Consider the following 19,330-nt stretch of genomic DNA (forward strand, 5'->3'; position numbering starts at 1 on the left):
TTTTTATTCGTATTTTGTTTAAGACGTGGTGCCGTGCATTTTAAAGGGGTGTGCGCTGGGGCGTCTCTCTCCGTTTGCCCTTCATGTGAAATCTCTCATTGTGAATCAGCTTCATCTCAAAGCTCTGAACAGCATGACTCCATCAGACTGACATCATGCCAGCAGCGGCAGCAGAGAGATTGAACATTTAAAAGCTTTTCCAAATGCTTGTTCTCAGCTAGTGCTAGCATTTTATGGAAGTGCATATTGTTGTCAGAGTCTATGAAAGTCTGTAAAAAGTAATTAATCTCCAGATTTATATGATGGAGCAACAGTATAATATAATAAAGTTTCCACCTGACAATTATATAGAAAAAAGAAGTTTGCAATTGCGTATCTCTTTCATTTTTGTTCAGGTTCAGTAGCAACTTTTTATGTTTTTGAAAGGAGTCTCTTATGCTTACCAAGGCTGCATTTATTTGATTAAAAATACAGTAAAACCAGTAATACTGTGAAATATTACTATAAATAACTGTTCATAAATTATAAAATGTAATTTATTCCTGTGATGGCAAAGCTAAATTTTCAGTAGCCATTACTCCAATCTTCAGTGTCACATGATGCTTCAGAAATCCTTCTAATATGCTGTTTTGATGCTCAGGAAACGTTTATACATAATATTTTTGTGGAAACTGATAAATTTTTTTCAGGATTCCGATGAACAGAAAGTTCAAAAGAACAGCGTTTATTTGAAATAGAAAACTGTCACCTATGATCATTTTAATGCATTCTTGCTGAATAAAAGCAATAAATAAATAAACTAATGAATTCAATCTTACAGACCCCAAAGTTTTAAACAGTAGTGTATTTCTCAACCTTGACTTTATGTCTTGCATTGTGACTTTATATACTGTATGATAACTGCGACTATCTACCGGTCTGTCTTTATTACTTATTTTAAACCTAAGTCCACAATTACCTTTTCTGTTTTTAGTTTGAGATGGAAATAGGCTTCTATTTTTTCACTTTCAACATCTGTTCGATTCTGATGTGGTCCATTTCCAAATGTGCTCCTAAATCAGGTACAGGTCTGATGTTTTGCAATGTGATCTCCAAAATCCAAAATCCCTCCCAAAGATTTTATATACCAGTAGTTCTTTGGTCACTGGTGAATATGGAAGACAGCTGCTGAAGTAGACGGTGGAGCGACAGTCAGGTGTTAGAACTCATAAGTATTACAGTGACAGCTCTATACCAGCAAAACTCGCTCATATCGTAAATATTTAATTATTATCTCCTCGACCCTGTCTTCGTCCTCCTTATAGCCTGTGCACAAATTCGTAGGCTTCCACGGTATATCACCTTATAAATTCATGCGTAAACACTGACTTCAATGGCCTTCTGCATGACAGAGCCCTGCTTGCCGTCTTTGTTATAGTTCTTTTGCACATGCGAGTCAGTTCAGGACCATGATCAGTTCACAGTTCACACACAAATAATTTAAACAAAAATAATGTAAACAGCCAAGAAAAAAAATTGGATTTGAGCAATAAATCAGATTTTGGTTCTCTGTTGGGTTTCTTGATATCCAAAGTAAACTTCTAAAACAAAACTAGTTAAACCCACTGCACTGTAATGGAAAAAAATTGCTATTATATTAATTAATTTAAAAATAGACTATAAAGAAAATAATTTAGTACTATATACCCCTTTACTTGACAAATGACTTTTATAAGAGTTAATTACCCTTTGCCAAGTTACACAATGACTTGACAGGAATTCATTTGAGTGCATTTCAAGCTGCACTGAGATATTGTATTTCCAAAGAAACACCAAGGAAAACTAAAAGTAATTATGAGACAAGGTTCTTGAAAAATATCAGTCAGTGGAAGGCAACCCAAAGAACGTAATGTACCTCTGAGTAGAGAGACTTCCATCACTGAAATGGTTTGGACACGAGGAACAACTATGAATCTGTCCAGAACTGGCTGTTCTCCAAAACAGTGTCTGGGTGAGAGGAGAAACAGAAGCAGAGGTCATTAATACCAACACAAACACGGCAACACCAACAGAGTTACAGTCCTCTGTGATAAACACGGAAGACTGTGCATGTGAGACAACAATAGCAAACACAGTTCAGAAATCTGCCTGGTACAACCAAAACAACTTTGTTGGGAGAAAAACACACACACACACACACATCACATCTCAGCAGAAGTTTTGCCCAAAGGCGTGTAGGAGAGACTCACAATTTGGAAGAGGATTCTGTAGTTAGACCAGATTCCAACTTTCAGGCCTTAATACAAAGTGCTATATTGGAACAAACCTAACACAGCACATCACAATGAGCACAGCATCCCTACTGTGAAGCAGCATCACGCTTGAGGCACGATTCTTTGCGGCACGGACCAGAAAACTCATAAAAAAGCGAAAGGAAAATGGATAGAGAACAAAATCAAAAACAAAGTAGAAAAATCCTGGTGGCGCAGTAAGGAGCTCTGGGACATGGAAGATGATTCATCTTCCTACAGGAAGAACTTACAACAAAAGTCACTGAAGTGACTTAAAATCCAAATGTGTAATGTCCTGGAATCGCTCAGTCAGGCCAGACCTCAATACAACAGTGAACGAGAATGACTTCTGTACAAAGATAATTCTCACGACTCAGAAGAAAAAGGCCTTTGCAGTTTATTGTTGCTGCAAAAATGATATACTTAATTTTTTTACAGAAAAAGAGACATAATCTAAACATGCTTAAAGAATAATATTTGGGAAGCAAATTTGTATAACAAAAAATATAAAGTTTGGGGTCAGATTCTTTTATACTTTTATGCAAAATGTAATACAAAGATGCGTTGAATTGATTAAAAGTGACAGTAAAGACATTGTTACAATAAAAATTCTACGTCCAAAAAAAAAAAATGCTGTTCTTTTAAAATTTCTACTCATCAAAGAATCCTGAAAAAAATTATTGCGGTTTCTGCAAAAATATTTATCATTACAACTGATTTCAACATACAGTAATAAGAAATGTTTCTTGAGCAGCAACTCTCAAAATCTATTACAATAGAAAATAGTTATTTTAAATGCATTATGTTTTCACTGTATTTTTGATCAAATAATTGCAGCCTTGGTGAGCATAAGACAAAAACATCTCATTGACTCCAACCTTTTGTGTACAGATACTGATTTAAATTTTTTTTCCTTCACGGGGTAATAATTCTGCTCTATTGGTGGATGTTTTTCTGTAGCAGTAAACTCCTGTTAGCCTTTATTCCTCTGGGTAAAAATACACTGCTAGGGATGCGTTTCATGTGCACTGGAATAGATAACCTCTGTTCGTTGCCTCAGAGTTCATTCTTTGCCCTGGTGGAAGCAGCTTGGTTGTGAGAAACAGGTTTTTTTCTGTCGGTGACAAATATGTTTTGAGGGTTGCGAGGATAAAGCAATTCATCAGTGAACAGTACTCACCAATTTCAGCTTTTCCCAGAAGAGTGACAGCATTCTGTGATGTAACACCCACAGGAATAAACACCCCTGGCCAGTGTGTAATAGCGGTGGAGGTTGTGATTTTTCTGCGTGTCATCAGTCTGCTCTCTCATCAACTGCTGTTGACAGCACTGTCAGAGTGTATGGCTAAAACCTGTCTTCTGCCAAGGTCACCTTAAGAAACCTTCTGGTTTTGGGCTTTGAGACATTCTTGTTTGCTGGCTCGATTTAAACAGACCTGGTTTAGGGAGATAGGATGAATAATAAAGAAGTAGTGACAGAAAATAACTGTAAGGAAGCAGTCTCTGTGTGTAATGGGTTTGAAAGATGACTTTAAAAAAGGAAGGAGACCTTAAAAAAGAGAAATATTCAAACAAATGCAGCCCCTTGGCTTTGTTTTTGTCGCAATTGTCATCATATGGCTCTTTTTACTTTAAAAGTAAAATTACGTCTGTAAGTAATTCATGAAAAAATGCTATTATTATTGTAAAAATAAAGTTGGGTTGTTTTTAACCCAGTGTTTTTAAGAGTATATAAATAATAAAATATAAATGTTTGTAAAAAATAAATAAATAAATAGCACACCTAAGGCTAAAATTATTTACCAAAAATAGAGTCTGCACATTAAGCAAGCTGAATTAATTGCAAAATACTGTGGAGAAAACAAGGTTATTTGCACTAAATGCAAATAGTGTTAAGTGTTATTAACATTAATAGCGATAGATGTTATTTACACTAAGTGAAAAGTGTTAGATGCTATTTTTACTTGCAAAGACTAGCAAATACTATTTCCACCTCAGTGTATTGTACTACATTAGAAAACAGCATGCAATAACAACAACAAAAATATGAACAATAATACATATCAGTTTTTATTAAATTTTTGCTATCTCACTTATTCCTATGCTTAACTCTAACCCACTCCTACACCTCTACCCAGGGGCGTAGATTACGCGGGGGACGCGTCCCCCCCCACTTTTAATATCACATAAATTCGTTCCCCGCACTTTTTCGGGCAAGTGTGTTCGCATAGAGGTTTTCAAGAGCCGGTGTGAATAAATATAGATTTAAATTAAAAGATACAGGATAGTCTGTGCTAGGGGTGTGCGATATATATCGTCTGCGATAATATCGTAATTGTTGTTTTAACGATGTGCGATTTGACATTATCGAGTATTTTGCAAAAAACTTTCAAAACACCCATACAGAGTTTGTTTGTTTTGTTTTGTTTTGTTTAATATATATATATATATATATATATATATATAACATTTCTGTCCCCCTCACTTCTGAAATGATGGCTACGCCCCTGCCTCTACCATATTTATCCATCTGCTCACTGTCCTCAAAGGTCCAGGAAGATGGTAACAATATGAGCAGCACATATCATGTCCGATCAACACAACCACATCCAATTTCAATTAGGCCTATTAAATACCCATTAGGCACTTTATTTCCACTTTTTTAATATTTTCTTAATTTTTATTTAAAATGAATGCCTCTCTGAGCTGATATGTAATCGGAAAAGAGAGAAGAATGGGATCGAACTCAAGTTCATCATGTCAAAATCTACATTTACCATTACCCTGCATGCCAGTGCTTCTGTTCTGGATGGGTTTCTTTTGTAATTTTGTCTGGCTCAACCAGACAATGGTGGGCGGAGTTAGTATAGACCGGCTATTTGCACATTAGTATGCATAGACACTTCAACAACAAAAAAATAATAAAAATAAATTAGTGCCTTGCAAGCACTTACTGTTCCCAAAAGGGTTTCCCAAGAAATTGTAACCATCCCTTTGCCCCGCTTATCAGTATTTGTCAACAGTTTGTCCCGCCCAAAAACTTACACCATTGGTTGAGCCAGATTTTGACACGTCGAACCATTCATTCACACAAAGTGCCAAAAACTGTTTACACTTCTGTCAGAAAGGTGACGTAATTTTAATTATAGATGGCTCTGTACAATAAATTCTGATAAGAGACATCGAACAAATTACACACTTCAACCGTAAATTCATCATAAGGAGCATAACTATAAGGGAACAGATCCTGTCAGGATTTTGCTTTCAGTGTGCAGCATTTCTGTCTCCTCACCCAGACTGGCTCCTCTTTTCATCGTCCCGTTTCGCTTCTAGCTGTTTTGCAGCATGTGACTGAAATCTTTCCTGTCCAGGCTCATATGTTTAAAGTCAGAGCCGTATTGTGCCTGCTCATCTGTCGCTGTTTGTTTATCCTCTGAAAGCGTGTTTCTTTGCTGTTGAGAGGTTGTGATATAACCTGCCTGTCAGGGGAAACTCTCACGCAGATGGCTGCGGATGAATGGAACAATTGAGGCCGAATGCGCACACTACGCCTTCTCCAGACAGACAGACATGACGCACACACACACTCCAGCTGGCTAATTAGACAGCAGAAGAGTCAAAGTTATAGCCCGTGTGAAATACGCTGTCTATTTTTCTCTCTCCCCACCCTGGCTGCTGCAGGAAAATGAGCTTTTATTGGTCCCCGATGGCCTGGTCTCATATCCATTAAACTGAATAAGTGCCTGAAATAGCCCTTGTAGTAAGCAGTATGATGCAGGATTCCCTACCACAGCAGGTATCAGCGCATCCGCCGTGTAGCCCACACTCCCTCAGGGTGACCTTATGTTATGTCTTTTAAAAATATGATACTCAGCACCATTCAATGATACTCTGTAGGTTTTCTAAGTTTGCTTAGTCATTAACATTTCATGGAATTATACACGAGACTTTTAAATAGAATTTTCGGGATGTTTTTGAGACGTTCCAGCAGAGGTTAGTGAACATTATGGCAGCAAAAGTGCTAGACTGCTTTTGGCTTCTTCCATTTAAATGGATACCGGATCTAATTTCAGATTTCAATTTGATGAAAGGAACCAGAAAAGAGATCTAAAAATGGTATAAGGAATTGGAAAATGCAGTATTGTAGTCTGTTTGACGGTACACAGTGCAGAGCATATGGGAATCTAATTTAAATCTGACCATAAAGCATTTTAGGACAAATAAATGCTATGCTGCATGATTAATAAAAATATAATCTAAATCTTGATTTTGCTTAGTGCAATTATCAAATCGCAAAGGGGTAAAATTTAGTCAAATATTTGCGCTGCATGTTTCAGAGTGAAGAGCAGCACTGTGTTCTTTTACACGCAAACAGCTCATGATACAGTGTTTTCAGCGCCTCAAAGCGGCTCGGTTCACAGTAAAATTCCACACAAAAGCCTCTCTGCATCTGCTTTTTAGGAATGCAACATGCACCAACAAGCTTCCCAACAGTTTGTAAATGAATTAAGACAGACTTAAATATTAGTATAGTAATTTTACAGTTGTACTGTAAAATAAAATTATTATTATATTTTTAATATTAATTTTTTATTTTACAGAAAAATATGACAATAGTCATATTTCTTGTTTTGTTTAATATTTAGTAATAGTTATTATTATTTTTATAGTCATGTTGATATATAATCACAATTGCAATCACAATATTTATCTAAAAAAAAAAAATCATAATTAGATTTTCCCACAAAACGTGTAGCCCTACGTTATGACGTAAAATGATTAAGACCTAAGCCTATTTAAGATTTTGCACTATTTCTAGGTCACTAATCAGATAAGTAAACATGTGACTACAGATGGTCAGATGTTCTTGCTTCCACTGAAGCTCAAGATGCTCTTTGGATCATCTCAAATCATGCTGGAGAATACCAGGTTTTACACAATCTTATGGAGTTCATGCAGCTCATGAGCTACAGTCATTAAAGCAAAAAGAGAACAAATTCTACAACAAAATAATGTAATTTTTCAGTTCAACTTTCCACTCAATTTGTAATGAAAAAAAAGCAAAACAGCATAATTTTCACTAGTGGTCTCAGACTTTTGGTTGCAGTGTACAGTATGAGCACACACACACACTGACATAAGGTCCAGTTAATGAAAGCTGCTTGACAGTGCTTTACCACAGCTTTAAAAGTCCTATGAACCTCTGTTTGATATGTTGAGTAAGGAGCCACACAGAGGCCTATACGAGATAACGTTAAGCCCCTGAGGTTCAGCAATCAATTTTTAGCGAGTCGCACGAAGTGACAGAATACAAAAAGCAATCACGTCCCTGCATGGATCTGAGCTGTCCACTGTCACCTGCTTAAACATTCAGAAGCGCTCTAAAATATTCTGATGTGCTGTTAAAACAGTCGACAGGCAGCGCTCTGTTCCTGTCTTCCTTTGTGTGTCTCTCCCCTCCTGTTTTGACTAACTTCAATCTAGAGGTAACGAGAGCCTAAGAAGCTGGAGACAGAGAAGCTATTTACATTTTTATTGATTTTTTAAAAGTGCATTTAACATTTTTTCCTTCCCTTTCCCCCACTCTTTTCAAATCCCCGAATGAGAGGCCCACTGCTCTGTTTACGCTCATTGAGGAGTGAAGATATTTTAGTCAGGAGCTCCTGCATTTTCTCCCTCTCTTGATAGATCAAAAGCGGAAACTGGGTCTGTCTTATGTAATTAAGACTAGGCATTAAAGAAAACAAACCCCTGTGAATTCTGACTGAAGCCCCACCGGGAAATGGAGTATTTTTCATAATTAAAGAAGCACAAACAAGGCCTACTCAACAATCCACAATAGTTCTCAGTGGAGCATTATTGTTTCCTGATTTCCACAATGCTATTTGTCTGTTTGACTCCTCGAAGCCAAACCTTAGTTACAGTACGGCCATGACTGGAACTGTGTTGTTAACATGTGCACATATTGTACTATGCAATTTTCCTTACTGGATCTGGATAATTTTTGACCACTTAGGACTGTAAGAGGACTAGGATGGAAAACCACTTTTTTTCTGGTCTGAAGATGAAGGTTAATTTTTTTAAATTATTGTATTATTTCTTGTATTACATTTACATTAAAAAAAAAAAAAAATTACACAATTTGGTAGGACGTGCTAGATGACGCCAGTGTGTATCCATTATATGTTGCTACATAAAAATACATAAACACTAGAAAAAAATTGAACGTCATTTTATTTATTTAAAAAACCTGTATCATTATTTTATCAAGCAAATTCATTAGGTGCCATATCTTTCCGCTGTACGTTACGTTAAATAGTCCCTGACGACTAGCTTGCTGGTGCTAAAGTTTAAAAGAATTAAGCCAAAAATTAAAATTATGATTTACTCACCATCATGTTATTCTCAATCAACATGACTTTCTTTCTTAAACCAAAGACCAAGGGAGAAACTTTTCAATATTTGGTGTTTTCCATACGTAAACGGTCAGCGGGCTTTTAGGCATTAAAAATAACACAAAACACCATAAAAGTGGTCTATTTGAATCGTGTGCTGGTCTTCTGAAGTCATACCATAGCTTTGTGCGAGAAACAGACTGAAATGCAAGTTGTTGTTGATGTTATTTTTTGTTCCCGGATCTTTGAGTGAGTGAAATGAACTCGGGAACCGAATCAGCGAATGAATCATTTAGACTGGCTTTGTGAACCGATTCAATTAAAATTTCCGACTCTAAAGAACGATTCATTCATGAATCGGACGACACTGCTTGCTTGTCACAAGAATGTATGAAGGGAGATTTTCAAACATTCAGCGAATAACGACTTTAATTTAAGTTTTTCCTCACATAAATCTAATGTCACTTCATCAGACTTAAAATATAGTGCACAGGTCAGAAAAATGAAATGACCGTTAAGTTACGCGACTGCGCCGCTTTCTGTGTAAGACCGGAGAAAGCAGTATCTCGGAGAAAGCGCGTGCAGATCAGAGGAATGCAGTAAAGAAAGAACATGGGCTACAAACAAACCCAGGTGTTTATGATTTTTTTCTTTTGCAGACTACGCTTTAACTTGGATTAATATTTTAGCTATATAATTAGATTTATCTGATCATTATAATGCTATTTGACTGCTTTAATTTCTTCACTTTATTAAAAGCTTATTTCAGACGTCTGCAAACTATTTTGCAAATAGTTTGTTTATGAAAAAATGCACATATCAGCATTAGAATAATCTCTCTGTTGGTGGTCATCACTCAGAAACATCTGCAAAATTTGTAATTAGTTTACATGGCTATGAAAATAAAACTAAAAATAATCTGCAGGCAACGTTCTGGCAAGGTTCTCTTTAGGTTACAAAATGAAACAACAACAAAAAACCTGCAGGGAACGTTCTGGGAAGGTTCTTAAAAAAGAACTTACAGGGAACATTCCTATAGAACGTTCTTATTTTGTTCCAAAAAAAAGGGAACCATATGGGAACATTAGGGGAATGTTCTGTTTGTTGGGTATGAAATAGAGCTGCTTTCTTGACAACCCCCTCACAATTCACTTCTATTTTATTAAAAAAAGATTGATCAGGATAATCTTCAAAATGAACAGAAGCCATACTGGTTTGGAACGAAATGAGAGTATGTTAATATGACAATTTTCCATTTTAGATTAACTATCCCTTTAATAATTGGTCTCTGTGGGTGTTTTGCACTGATATAAACATTACTTGAACTGTTTTATCAGTTTTATAATGAGTAGTTAATTTCTCTCCAGTGGGCTGATGTGGTTTTGTCATTTGATTCACCTTTTCGCACAAATCTGTTTTTGACACAAATGTACAGTAGCCTATATGCTTTGAAATGGTAGCAAGTCTTCCCTTTGCTGTTCAGTGTATTTGCTGAATATCTTTGTTAAAATAACAGTCTATTCAGGTAACCCTGAATTCAGAGAGCACTGCAGAATGGTGCTCAGTTCAGTGAACAATAGGTCCAATCTGCTCATGAACTGAAGATTTTTCATCTCTATCTGATCTATCTGTCTCTAAAGGCTGGATTAGCAGTGTTTTGTCATATCTCACTGTGAATACAGGAACTTACAGGCCGTCATTCTTAAAGGACTTCGGTTTATTTTAGATCGCTCATTGGTAAAGTGCTCTTAAGACAAATTGCAGCAGTTACCCATAATTCCCTTTGTCCTGATCCTACAGAGCCTTTTCTCTTCTATTAGAGTCAGCAACGCTTTATTAGCATGATTGTTAGAATTTACAGTATTGGCAGAGCATACTGCTGTACCAAAATAGACAATTCAGAAAATAAATAAGGTAAAATAGAGAAAGAAATAAAGGAGAAAATAAAAGAAAGAGACAAGGAATACATAAAAGGAAAACATAAAAAGAAATAGTAAAGTTAATAAGAAAGTACTGAAGGAGTGATTTAAAAAAGGGACAAGAAAAAATAAAATAAATTAAGTAAATAAAGGAATATAATGGGAACATAAATGAAAGGACAAATAATGGGAATATAAAAGAAAGGTAGTAGAAAATAAAAGCAAAAACTTAATATAGAACAAATTGAAGGAAAATAAAAGGAAGGGACAAGGCATAAATAAAAATAAATAAATAAATAAATAATGGTATGTAAATAAAGAAATAATGAAGGAGAACTTTTAAAAATGGACAAGAAAGAAATATAAAATAATAAATTAAGTAAAGAAGAATACTTCAATGGGAACATAAAATAAAGGAACAAATAAACTAAATGAAAAGAACTGAATGGAAAAATAAAGGAAAGTGACAAGGAAAAAAAATAACAAAAAATAATAAGGTTAATATACTGTAAGAACAATGTAGGGAAAAAAAGAGACAAAAATATTAAAATCAAATAATAAAATTTGGTATATATACCTGTACAAAATATGTGTCTCATCTCTCATATATATCTCACTCCCTCATGTCTTTTCTCTTCTGCTTCTAAAGCACTAGCTCATCTCATCCTCCCTAAGGAGTGTCTGCGGTGTCTACATTGAAATGCATGATGAATTATGTGGCAATATAAGGGGACCATGAAAGATGACATGCATGAGATAATGATTGTAAATGTAGATCCACGTGGCGAGTCAGGAGTTTTTGTTTGTTTACTAATGGCTTTGTCTTTCGACAGAAGGAGGGACATGTGAGGTGATTGCGGCACACAGGTGCTGTAACAAAAACAAGATTGAAGAGAGATCTCAGACAGTGAAGTGCTCCTGTTTACCAGGGAAAGTGGCAGGAACCACCAGGAATAAACCCTCCTGTGTTGACGGTAAGTGAATAGACATGGCAACCATGGATGAAGTCTTAAAGGAATAATTTACACCAAAATTAAAATTAGCTGAAAATTTACTCACATCCAAGTCATCCAAGATGTAGGTGAAGATTTGTTTCTTACTTGGAGCAGATGTGTAGAAATTTAGCATTATATCAATTGCTCAACAATGGATCCTCTGCAGTGAATGGGTGCCGCCAGAATGAGAGTCCAAACAGCTGATAAAAACATCACAATAATCCACAAGTAATCCACACCACTCCAGTCCATTAATTAACATCTTGCGAAGTAAAAAGCTGCATGTTTTAATAAACAAGTCCATCATTAGGACGTTTTCATCATTAAGTCCACTATCCATAAAATTGCTTTCTTCAGTGAAAATACCATCTCGTCTGAATCAGGAGAGAAATATGCACAGACCAATCACAGTTTACAAGCAAAAATAGTCCAAAACAGTTCTAAACAAGTATGTATGTTGGTGGATTTTGATGTGAGAGGACAACATAATGGATTATAGATTTGTGTTTTGGCCAGAAATGACAGTTTTAAGTTAAAATGCCTTAAAGGGGTCAAATGACGTTGCTAAAAAGAACATTATTTTGTGTATTTGGTGTAATGAAATGTGTTTATGCGGTTTCAAATCTGTTCTGACCAAGAACTAAACTCCTATACATCTTTGATGTCATTTGTTTTATGTTGTTAGAAATGTAACAGATGCTCGACTGTTTTGAACCATCTCAATGCAGCTTTGCAGTGTGTGAACAGGCTTGCACAGTGCAGCTGTGCTTAAAACACACAGCTGTGTAAAGCTGCAAGGTGCTCCAAAAGACTGTGGAGCTTTTTAAGGTGTGGTATGTTTGAAGAAACTCTGTTCAGGGTCGCTCTTGCAGTGTCCCTGCCCTAGAAAAGCTCAGATCCTCAGGGCTTTTCATTATTAATGCTCTGTCCTTATGACAAACGAGCTGCTGTAAACTAACACTTCTGGGAGAACATCTCACTCGCAACGCACCCAGAGATAATCAAAGAACATTAACTTTCACTGAATCTCGCGGAGGAGCATCCAACCTTTTCCCCATGTCAAGCTCGTTAGGATATTCTATTCCCAAAGTTGAAAATGTGTCATTTTTTGAATATTAAAACACCTAAACGCTCAGCTTGAAGGGATTCTAGCATCATTTACTCATCGTAATGCCGTTCCAAACCTGTGACTTTCTTTATTCTGTGGAAAGGAGATGTTAAACAGAATGACAGCATCAGTCACCATTCGATGTCATTGTATGGAAAAAAGATGAACGGTGACTGAGGCTGTATTTCATTAAAAAGCAAGGGCTAAATCAAGGGCTAGCATCATGATTTAAAAAAAAAAAAATCTGTACAAACTCTGCAAGACATAAATATATAGGCAGTTGCTGTTTCCATCTTTACAGGCCGTAGTGTGTTGTCTATTCTGGTCTAATAAAGTTAAGAGGCAGAGGTGTGTGTGTGGATGGGACTTTTTCCTGATATTTGTGTGTGTGTGTGTGTGTGTGTGTGTGTGATTTCTGTAGTTGATATGTTACCCCCCAAAAAAAAGAAGAAGAAAGAAAAATACACAAGGATGGCCTGTGCTCTGAAAAAGTTTTGATTTATTTAAAGTAACAGGGGAAAAAGCAAAGGCGTTTGGTCCAAAGATGCCTTAAGTTACTTGGAACTTTATGTTGTTGCTGGTTTACCTTTAAAAAAATACCATTTCTGCCAAGAAAGTAATTAAAAAACAATGGCAAAAAAATTCTGGAAGCTTTATCCACATTTTTAAAGGCATCCCATATAATGATTTTATGATTTGAAACGGTAATTTTAACTGAAGTAATTAAGTAATACATTTATTAAATGTAATCCTTCCTACATTCATTTTTAAAGGTATCCCATATAATGATTTTATGATTTGAAACGGTAATTTAAACTGAAGTAATTAAGTAATAGATTCATTAAATGTAATCCTTCCAGCAGTAACTGCAAGTAACGATAGGCTAATATTTTATATATATACAGATTCTGCCAAAAAAAGTTATTTAAAACAACGGCAGAAAGATTCTGGAAGTTTTAACCATGTTTTTGAAGAAGTTCCCATATTATTATTATTATTTCTTATAAGATTTGAAAGTAATCATAATCAGTTAATAATCCGTTATGAGTTATTTAAATAATCAGTTTTAACAGAAGTAGTGTTAGTATTTTATATAAACTTAAATAATATAAACTAATATTTGTAATAATGTATTTAGGTTTTGCAGCAGTAACATTAACTTAAAGGTGCAATAGGTGATTGTCTTCAGAAACATTTTTTGTTATGCTGGTTGAAAGTCTCTTCACATCCCGATAGCAATCATTAAGTTAAGTGGTCTAAATGTATTTGTCTGTCTTTATATATTATGTGGAAGGTGTAGGATCAAGAAATGTTCGTCTAATCAAAACGTTCGGTCCGAGCGTTTTAATATGCTGTCCTACCTGCCTGTCAACATATGTATCTGCATACCTCTGCGCACCCGGTTCGCGCAGACAGGATACGTCAGGCAATGGCAGACAAACATAAACAACCCGATCTTCCTTCCTGGTATAGTACTTTAAAAGTTTTCTCACCGGTGAGTGACACATGATGTAGCCCAGCGGTTAATCTAGTCCTCGCGCCAGCTCGTTAGAAGCGAGCTACGTGCATGAACTGTGTGCCAATCCATATGATCCCTACACAGTGTTCATTGCTCCCCACTCCCTGAGCGGGGGCTGAAATTGGGAACCACTGATGTAACCTATTGTAGTAATGTTGTCTCTGGTCTGTGAGTGTAAATGCGTTCAGGGGGCGTGGCTTTGGACGGCGATTGCAGGAAGGGTGGGACGTTCGCTTTTAGTGCTATCAGGCTAAAGTTAGCATTTTCCAAGATCTCCTATTGTACCTTTAAGTGACTATTTACATTAATTTCTTAATTATTTTCATTTATTATGGTCTTGCAGCAGTAACATTTACTGAAGTAGCTATATAATATTTTAGCAGTAACTAGGATTAAAAATGCTAAATTTTGTTGCATTTTATGATCTCTGGTTCCTAGTTAAACCGAGATGACACATTTACCGAGGTATCACTAAGATGATGGCCATTGAAACTGGTCCATGTTCTTGTTCTCCTCTCATCACATTGATATTCTAGGATACGAGGCTGAAGGCTAACTCTCCCTCTCTCTGTCAAAGGAGTACATGACATCGAAGGCCACATGTTGTGTATGAGATACTTGTTTACTTTTTGGAGGATAAGAGACCTCAGTAAAGTGAATTTTTATCAAAAAACAGAGCTCTTGCCTGAGGTTATGTTTTCCATGGATTTTTTTATTGCTCTGTGTCCTTGGCCATGCTGAACTGGCAAAAATGGGAAGAACAGTGTTAGGTTCGCCTCAGCCAGTGCTGTGACTATTATTCAATTCAATTCAATTCAAGTTTATTTGTACAGCGCTTTTCACGATACAAATCATTGCAAAGCAACTTTACAGCAAATTAAGTTTCTACAATATTTAGTGGTAGCTTATCAGTGGTGACTGTCAGTCAATGTACATATGGCAGAAATGTACGGAAAAATCAATTTCATTTTTTTGCAGGAAGGAGCGCAATTGTGCAGACACAACTTTTTCTAAAATTTTAGACATAAAAGGAAGATTTGAGATGGGTCTGTAATTTGCCAGTTCACTAGGATCTAGTTGTGGTTTCTTAATAAGATGCTTAATAACTGCCAGCTTGAATGGTTTTGGGACGTGACCTAAAGACAATGACGAGTTAATAATATTGAGAAGTGTTTCTTCTGCTACAGGTAACAACTCTTTTAGTAATTTAGTGGGTACAGGATCTAACAGGTATGTTGTTGGTTTAGATGCAGTGATATGTTTATTTAGCTCTTCCTGTCCTATAGTTGTAAAGCACTGTAGTTTATCTTTTGGTGCGATGAATGAAGCTGAAGTATTATACGCTGTAGAATCTACATTTGTTATTGTATTTCTGATGTTATCTATTTTATCAGTGAAGAAATTCATAAAGTCATTACTATTAAACTGTGAGGGAATATTTAGATCGGGTGGCGCCTGGTTATTTGTCAATCTAGCCACTGTGCTAAATTAAAACCTTGGATTGTTTTGGTTATTTTCTATTACATGCGTGCAAAGTCTATAAAGCATGAATGTTTGTTCACTCTTTAAAAATATCCATGGAGAAAGTGTTGAGCACAGGCAAATCAAATTTTAATGCCCTGTTTGCAAGGAGACAACTACTGGTTGAGTGCTTTTGGGTTTTACAATATTAATGTATGTGACTTAAGTTCACCCATTATTACGGACAAGGAGTAAGTCACAAACTTGTCACGTACTTGTCAGAATATTAATAACGTAAGTGCATTATATTATATGTCACACTCTCTCCTTAAACCTTTGGTGTTGGATGTTAGATAGCATTACCGTGATGCATTATTGTATCATATTCTAACATATTCATACTGATGCAAAGATAAGATGTTCTCAAACCCCTGAGCACCTGCTTCCTTAATGGTCTCTACTCTTTCTCCATCTGGTAATGATCATAAATTTCACAAAGTGGGAAAAGTGATAGTTTTACAAGGATGCTTCTGTTTCAAGCAACTGAAATTATGTAAAACTTTCCATTGTAATGGCAGTAAAATGACCTTTATTTTATATAAATATAGAATACGGACCATGTAATTCTTCATAAGATTTCCTAAGACTACAAGGTGAAGCAGTTTAAGTGAATGAATCGGCATGGGATTTAATTTCAGAATAATACATTTTATAAAGTGCCACTCTGCGAAATGGCTGTGCTCCTACTGACCGCAGACATCCACTGAGGCTATTCAAGCACATTAGATTCAAGTCAATTTTATTTGTATAGTGCTTTTCACAACATACTGTTTCAAAGCAGCTTTATAGAAAATTGTACCTTAAAGCCCCAATGAACAAGCCAAAGGCGACTGTGGCAAGAACAAAAATCCATAAAATGTTTAAGAGAAAAGCTTCCTTAAGAGGAACCAGACCCTTCTGGAAAAAGCCATCCTCCTCTGACAAAACACATATGTGACCCTGTACCACAAAACCAGTCATAAGGGTCAATTTTTCGAAATTGAGATTTATACATCATCTGAAAGCTGAATAAATAAGCTTTCCATTGATGTATGGTTTGTTAGGATAGGACAATATTTGGCAGGTTTTGTGGTTCAGGGTCACATATTACAATAATGACAAATATTATAGTTACATATTATATGTACAGTAAGTGTGCTTTGTATATGCTATTATGTGTTCATTGACTAAATCTACTCACCATTGACTCCCACTCTTTAGACAAAACAAAACATTTGTCAAAATATTTTCTTTCATGTTCCACAGAAGAAAGAAAATGATGACAGAATTTTTATTTAAAAATGAAATAAAATTAATTGAATTTAATTTAGACAACGCTTAAATTGCTTAAAGTATAAATGCTTAAAATCTATCCTAAAACACTTGGGAGTAATGCAGTCAGTTAAGAATGCAGTCAGTTATGTCAGAAGCATCCTCTGACATATAAATATTATATGTCAGATGGTCAAGGAGCAGTCGATCATGGAGAATGGAACATTACTCTGTTTTAAGTCAGATGCCAGTGAGAGTCTAACCCAATTATGATCTGTTCACAGCCTCCATAGTGATTGGGAAGTGGTGGTGTGAGATGGAGCCGTGTCTGGAGGGAGAGGAATGCAAGACTCTACCAGATAACTCCGGCTGGATGTGCTACTCTGGAAACAAAATCAAAACCACCAGGGTAAGATTTAGAGCAACCAAAAGCATTTCTTGTGTTACTTTAGCTATTGTATTTAACAATACAAGACTCTTGGTGGTGCAGCGTGTGGTTGCATGATGTTAATAAGTGTGTGTGTGTGCCCTATCTGTGTGTGTGTTTTTTTTGTTTTTTTTTTGCTTATTTCACTGAAATATTTTATACATAAAAAACAGAACACAGAACAATAAATAAACAACCCTCCTACACCTGAATGGCTGCAGGCAGGTGTGTTGGACGCTGGAAGTATTATAAAAATAGAAGAGCTGCACACTGCTGGATCTCGCTAGAAATCCAATATTTATTAAAATAGCAGTGATTCGGTCATGTAACTTCCCTCAAGCAGAAAATGACACTCAAATAATTGTTTTAAATAAAAGTAGCCAATCAGAGTGTTTCTTCGGGTAACCAATAAGGTCATTTCTATAGCAGATGTGAATTTTTTTTTTCTTTTTTTACAGAATACCCACCCTTACACATCCTTGTAGCAGATGTAATGTTACTGCAAGCTCATAACGGAGGAACTTTACGAAGGTTTTGATATTATTCCTTCTTTCTGTCACAATTGTGATTCAGTCAAGGCATAAAATGACTGATAGAAAACAGACAAATTATGTATTTCAAAGGCGTAGACACTATGGTCCATTTGTGAACTTATAATAAATTCTGATAATTCCAATCGCATTTAGTTAGCCTGTTTGTTATGTTGCTGCAAATTATTCAAACATGAAATTCATTCTCAGATTGCTTTCGTATTACTCATCCAGCTTTTATTTACTGTACTTTTTCAGGGAAACATCCAAGATGACAAGCTGAATTAAGTCTTCTCAACTCTAAACCAACAGACATGTGTTTAATGACTTGAAATGGAGTCGTCTGCTCATAAATCCATCTGTCTCTGAGTAACATGGACACCAGACTTTCTAAGAAAATCTTTGTGGCAGTTGAACACTGCTGGTTCTTTCGTTGTTTTGTTTTTGTTTGACATTTGTCAAATATTTGTTTCCTCTCAATGAGTCCTGGATAATTAAACTCGTATCCCTTTGTGTGGAGTGCACTCAAACCAGCTATACCTTGCCTGAAATAATCTTCAACTGTAATATTCTTGGATGTTCCTATGTCTCCGCTACTGTATGTAGTGAAACTGGCTTCCTGTTCATGTGGATTTTCAGAAGGGGATTGATCCTCATCAAGCAAGTTTAATTAAGACACTTTGTGCATCGACTGTGAGCAAAATGCTGAGGAGCACATGTACATGGAATGACCGATCCAGTCCGGAAATGTTCCTCCGTTTCCTGGAACGTTATATCAGATTCAGAATGAATTCTGGTGGTGATACTAAAACCAAATAAGTCTTCAGCATGATTTCTGTAAAGCTGTAAAAATAGGTGAAGGAAATGTTTTACATAAATAAAATGAATTCAAAACAGGTGAGAATGATGTTACAAATGTATTTGACTTACAATAAACAATAATTTAATGTGAACGTAATGGGTGGGAAAGTGCAAAGGAACAGTCTTGTTTACATATTCTTGTCCGCTGTTCTGTTGATTGGTTAAAGATGCTGATTTTATTATTATTTTTGGGCTTCAGTAATATTTTGACAAATTGAGTCATCAAGGCTTAGCTGAAGTGTTCTGAGAATTTAAATTTTTAATGAAAAACTAATAGACCGTCACTTTGGCTGCAGCAATATATAAAAGTTGTGGATTTATTACTGAAGTTAATGAAGCCTGATTGAAATATGCTGGTGCATGCACATATAAAACACCATGACATTTAAATATTCTGAATCAAATTCATTTTCCGTTGTTCAAATATACCTTCATTAAATGGTACAAGACCTATTAAGACCATTTTGTATATTGGGGGATCTGGTCGTTTGAATGGACCCGAGGAAAGCGGGTGGAGGGTCTTTGAATGTATAG

At 35.8% G+C, this 19,330-nt stretch overlaps 1 protein-coding gene across 1 annotated transcript in view; it reads left to right on the forward strand.

The window, feature by feature from the left end:
* LOC107737725 (protein FAM19A1-like) overlaps positions 1 to 18,854 on the forward strand; it is a 39,637-nt gene extending 20,783 nt beyond the window's left edge. The window contains exons 3-6 of the mRNA XM_016549316.1: positions 11,418 to 11,558; positions 17,263 to 17,387; positions 17,864 to 17,936; positions 18,194 to 18,854. Of these exons, the coding sequence (XP_016404802.1) occupies positions 11,418 to 11,558; positions 17,263 to 17,387; positions 17,864 to 17,890 (293 nt within the window). The 3' untranslated portion in view covers positions 17,891 to 17,936; positions 18,194 to 18,854. The remainder of the gene's footprint in view (positions 1 to 11,417; positions 11,559 to 17,262; positions 17,388 to 17,863; positions 17,937 to 18,193) is intronic.
* The last annotated feature ends 476 nt before the right edge of the window (positions 18,855 to 19,330 follow it).

The sequence above is a fragment of the Sinocyclocheilus rhinocerous genome, unplaced genomic scaffold, assembly GCF_001515625.1.
Source record: "Sinocyclocheilus rhinocerous isolate Xijiao unplaced genomic scaffold, SAMN03320098_v1.1 scaffold72, whole genome shotgun sequence".
Classification (NCBI taxonomy): Eukaryota; Metazoa; Chordata; class Actinopteri; order Cypriniformes; family Cyprinidae; genus Sinocyclocheilus; species Sinocyclocheilus rhinocerous.